The sequence below is a fragment of the Malus domestica genome, chromosome 12 (genome assembly GCF_042453785.1).
Source record: "Malus domestica chromosome 12, GDT2T_hap1".
NCBI lineage: Eukaryota > Viridiplantae > Streptophyta > Magnoliopsida > Rosales > Rosaceae > Malus > Malus domestica.
Genome location: NC_091672.1, coordinates 11,423,674 through 11,428,865, shown reverse-complemented (window position 1 = coordinate 11,428,865; position 5,192 = coordinate 11,423,674). Strand labels below are relative to the sequence as shown.

Genomic DNA, 5,192 nt, shown 5'->3' with positions numbered 1-5,192 from the left:
TGCCGTAGTTGCGACTGTGTCATAGCTCTTCGGTTCAAATCATCTAGAGAACAAATTGTCTTAATCTGTAAAAACAAATCTCTACGGGTATCCAAGGCATCGACATTGTGCCACCAATTGTTATAATCCGATAGCGCAATTCTATTCAACTCGACCGGAAAACCAAAACAGAATTACTTCACACTCAGACTAGTACAACACTAGGCTGCAGTAACACGAAAATACTGCTGATTCGATAAATGACCCAAAGAAAATAGTTTTAAGGTGTCATTCAAGCACAAAGTAGAATAAAACAAACATCCACGAAAATCCCCCTTGGTATTCAAACAGAAACAATTAAACAAAACTGCTACTATCTCGTAATACAAAATGCCATCTGCTCTTAACATCCATTCATTTAAGATTGATTAGAGCTAGCGGGGCCTGCACCAAAACCACCAGCTCCGCGACCAAAGCCAGGTCTTCCACCGGGCCCCTGAAAATACAAACGCAACAAGAAAGATGAGTTAGGAGGTTTTCATATGATGCGCTTTAACACGGACACATAACAAGGAGAAAACACAGATGCATACTATCTAAACCGATGCTTAACAAGTCCTCGGTACAAATCTCAATGGTATCAGATAAAAAATGGCTTTAAAATTCCTGAGTATAAAATTTTCAGTTGACATACAAGTGAAATTGACCCCCTATCCGACAAATGGTAAACACAAACAGAACCTGGGAGTTTAAATATGAAACAGATTATTCGCAGCAGAAAAATTACCCCAAAAGAAGGTCTATAATCAGCAGGAGCTCCACCCTTGTCCCCAAAGTCACCCCCAGGGGCACGAGGTCCTCCACGGTACCCATCCCTGTCACCACCGAATCTGCGTTCTCCATCAAAGCGAGATGGGCCACTGTTCACAACATCACCAAACCAAAAATTATATTCCAACCAAACAAAGCACTCAACAAATGGACCATAAAAGGAAGCACAAATCTGTCAGTGCATTGGCAGAATAAAAAACAAAGATATAAATGTGTTGTGATTCGGTTACAATTAACTTCTTCATACACGGCCAATATTAGATCAACTCGTGAACTTACTAGTTCAACCCAGGTCAAATAATTATACTTCAATAGTCCATTAACTCATTTCATTCAATTCCCGTTTATTGCAGACACTCCAAACCCAATACAAGCAGTGTATCAATCTTATCAATCAAACTAACAACATCCAATCCGAATTAAACAAACATAACAAATTATCAGCAATACAAAGAAAAACCCAATTTGTATAAGCATTTAAGAATTAAAACAAGCCGAACTTCATAAACAACGAGAAGTGCATCAAAACTTATCAATCAAACTAACAAATTCTGATACAAATTAAACAATAATAAATTATCAGCAATACAAAGGAAAACCAAATTTGTATAAGCATTTAAGAATTAAAACAAACCGAACTTCAGAAACAACGAGAAGTGCATCAAATCTTGTCAATCAAACTAACAAATTCCGATACGAATTAAAGAAACATAACAAATGATCAGCAAAACAAAGAAACATAAATTTGTATAAGAATTTAAGGATTAAAACAAGCCGAATAGCATAAAACAACGAGAAGAGCTCGAACAAAAAGAATTACCGGGGGCGGTCACCGGACGGGCCCATGGGGCGGCCAGGAGGCTTGGCCTGCTTCTTCAGAGTAGCAGGAACAATCTCCGAAGGGAGATTGAGGTAAGTCCTCAAAAACTCGATACCGTCATTGGTGAGGTACCAGTAGTAGTGCATCCAAGCAAACGTCTCCCTCACATACTCCTTGGACTTGAAGCTCTGCATCAGCTTAATCACCTGCAGATTCGGCACATCGATATCCGGGTGCTTCGCCAAGTTATAGTCCTTCTTCGCGTAGCAAACTCCCTCTTGGAACAGATACTTCGAGATCTCCCGGCGATTCTTCTCCGAAATGATCTGCAGATACGATACAAGAAATTTAACTTTCTTTTATTTTCAGTTTCTCGGGAAACAAACAGAAAATAAGGAGAGGGAATTGGAGGGAGAATTACCATGGTTGCGGTTGCGAAGAGGCGGCGGCGACTGAGGAAGAGGAAGAGACGGCGGCAAACAACTGATCTTTTACGAGGCTGCGCGCTGTGAAGTAAAACCCTAGAGAGAAGCAACTTTGTTTATAGGAGAGGAGAAGGCGGCATTCTCTCTCTCTTCTTGCGGGGTTCTAAATTACGTTTTCGACCTTGAAACTTAATTCTTGAAATATTCGCAGAAATGTTAAGGCTAATTTGATATTGATGAACTTAAAAAAAAAAAAAAATTGTTTTTGTTATAATGTGATAATAAATAGTTGTAAAATAAAGTTGTTAAGTGTTTGGTAATATATTTTTTTGAAAAAGTGTTTTTAATAAAATAAAAAAAAAACAGTGACTGAGTGTTTAGTAAACTTTTATACGAAATTGCAATGAATATTTTAGAGTATTTCCAAAAGAGATGTTAAAATATTCAAATCAGCAATAACAATGAAAAAAGACAATTGCAATGTTTTCCAACCGAAAAGCCAAATATGATGTGGCAACATGGAATAGCAGCTCTCCCCCATGTTGTCAAATTTGACAGCAGTTTCAAATATTTTTAATTAATTTTTAAATGTTATTTTATTAATTTTTTTATCAGATTTGCAACTCTCATCTCTCACTTGAACCTGAGAAGCATGCTCGTCCTTCTTCTTCCCTTTTCTCAAAACCAAACCCAGAAACTAACCACACGATCTCAACTTAAAACCCAAATGTAAGACTCCATTTTTGCATTGTTGCTCAAACAAGAGCTCTCGACTCCTAGCTGCAATGCCTTGGCTACGATTTGAGGAAGATCGTCGCCGACGGATTGCAATCCCTCGGCTACAATTCCTCCACCTGCAAATCAAAATGGGAGAAGTCGTCGTCTTTCCTTGTCGGTAATTTAAAATCCCACACTTTCTAAGCATCCAAGCAGATTTTATAAAAAATTGAAATTAAAAGGTTAGAAAAAATTTGGTTGTGGCCTTTGGATTTTAGGTGAGTTCAAGTTTATCGATGTGATGGTAGAGGACAATAGGTTGTTGATGGAGAAGAGAAGCAGGTATACAAAGATTCAAAAAATAGAGAACGAAGATGATAGAGAAGTCTAGAAAGAAGGGGCATAAAATAATAGTTTAATAAAATAAAAAGAAACGAAAATAGTGTAATAAAATAATATTTAATTTGACATACCGGGTGGAGAGCAAAATTTTGAAAGATGTCAAAATGCCACATAGGCTGTCAAATTTAAATTTTATGTTTAAAATTTGACATCTCCTTTGGAGATGCTCTTAAATGACTAAAAATATGGTATTGAATGTGATATAATAATTGCCAAAGAGAGTAATGTAGGGGTGCTATTGTAATTTTCAAAAATATGCGGGGTATTTGCCATTTGAAAATTTTATTAAGGGGTGTATTATTCACACACCCTATTTTACTTCTCACACACCCTTTGTTAATTTTTTTTCCTTTGATGTTCTTCAATACATCAGATCTAATGGCCGAAAAATAGAAGGGTGTGTAAGAAGTAAAAATGGGTGTGTGGACAACACATCCCTTTTATTAAATGGGCACTGTTCATTATACTTTGAAAAAAAAAAAAACTTTTTTGAGAAGCATGGTAAAGCTGCTTCTGCTTTTCTATTGCCATTGACAGTAACTTAAAAAAAAAAAACTTTTTTTGTTCTACCAAACACATTTGATGTTCTAGGTTTTTTAAGAAGCTATTTTTTATAAAGCACCATAACCCCAAACCAGCATTTTGTCTTTTAGCCAATTTTCGTTACTACTTTCGTCTAAATATCACTTAAAAAAAAAAACATGTGATAATTTGTTAAGCAGCACAATCTAAGTTTAAAAGATGATGATATCATATGCTTCACATGTGCGCAATTTAGGTGAAAACACTAATAAAATTGGCTAAAGGAGCAAATGCTCCATAGTAAATCAAATTCAACATAACTTGATTCACCTTTAGAGTCTCTCCAATGAGCTCCTAAATAGAATATAAAGATGATTAAAAAAAAATTCAACTTCAATCATGCTCCCTATCCACCTCATGAGTTGGAATTCATCTAAGAGATCCTAAATACATGGAGGGAGAAATGAGTTCGTAATGGTTCTCTATAATTAATTTAATATTATTTTAAATGAACAAATAATTTTTATTGACTCATAGTCATTATGACTTTTTAAAGCATGTAGTATGGTTGAAGCAAAACTTTTTAAAGAGCTCTTAAAATAACATTTTTGTTGTAAGCATAATTTACTAAACAATTATGGAAGTCATATAGAGAGAAAGGGTGCGGCATAGAGAGAGAAGATAGAGATTTGTAATTGTGGGTGTATGTTATTCCACCTCATTGTTCCTTTATTTATAGTAGTAAGGAATGTTAATTCCTTACCCTTTAGGATTACAACATTTAATAGGTAATCTATTCCTAATAGGAATATAAGATACATTCCCATATCTACTAGGATTTACACAATCACATTCCTAATTTAATAGGATTGCAACACTCCCCCTTAAGTGTGTAAATATTTAAACAGATGGTGCATCAGGTCTTCAGCAATGAAGTAAGTACAGTTGATGAAGTCGTCGACACAATGAGCGAATGCGAGTCTCAGATCAACGGAAGAATGCATAAAAAGGTAAAACTCATAAAACCTTGTTATGGTAAAACCCAAGGTGGGAGAAAAACCCATAGTCTAAGGAGAAAAGTAATAAGTTGCATTAAGTCAAAACTATACGTCTTTTGGACGCAAGTAGAAGAGCTCACAAGGGTATGATCAACCCAGGATGGTTGCCTTGTTAACACTGTTGGAAGTATGCCCACAAAGCCACTCATTTGATGTAATAGCTTTTGGTATACTTATTGTATTAAACTTTTATATGTTTAATGAAGGGCAAAGCTTATTGTTAATCACTATTTATTGTATCATGTGTTTAAGCAATAAAGGAATCCAATGAATGTATTTGATCTAAGAGATAAGTGATTTAAGTAAGTTAGATTAACGAGACCTTTCTCTTATGTTCATTCCTAAAACGTTCCTAGCCATAGGATTGCCAATTGGGTATTGACAATCCGCTAAGGTTAGTATGTGTTATGTTGACTCAAGCGTGAGTATGACAAGTCT

General features: G+C 35.5%; 1 protein-coding gene across 1 annotated transcript; it reads right to left on the bottom strand.

The window, feature by feature from the left end:
* Positions 1-211: 211 nt before the first annotated feature.
* On the bottom strand, positions 212-3,118 carry LOC103449859 (small ribosomal subunit protein eS10z-like). The gene is made up of 4 exons (XM_008389182.4): positions 2,052-3,118; positions 1,631-1,956; positions 767-899; positions 212-475 (listed from the first exon to the last, which is right to left on the bottom strand). The coding sequence occupies exons 1-4, from the start codon at positions 2,052-2,054 to the stop codon at positions 398-400; spliced, it is 540 nt and encodes a 179-aa protein (XP_008387404.1). The 5' UTR covers positions 2,055-3,118; the 3' UTR covers positions 212-397.
* Positions 3,119-5,192: the final 2,074 nt, after the last annotated feature.

Bases quoted from the DNA above. Each gene is read 5' to 3' on its own strand.
- LOC103449859 (XM_008389182.4), bottom strand. The intron at 900-1,630 runs GTAATTCTTTTT...TGTTGTGAACAG, and splicing joins CCGTCCGGTGACCGCCCCCG to TGGCCCATCTCGCTTTGATG. The intron at 476-766 runs GTAATTTTTCTG...TTGTATTTTCAG, and splicing joins ATTATAGACCTTCTTTTGGG to GGGCCCGGTGGAAGACCTGG.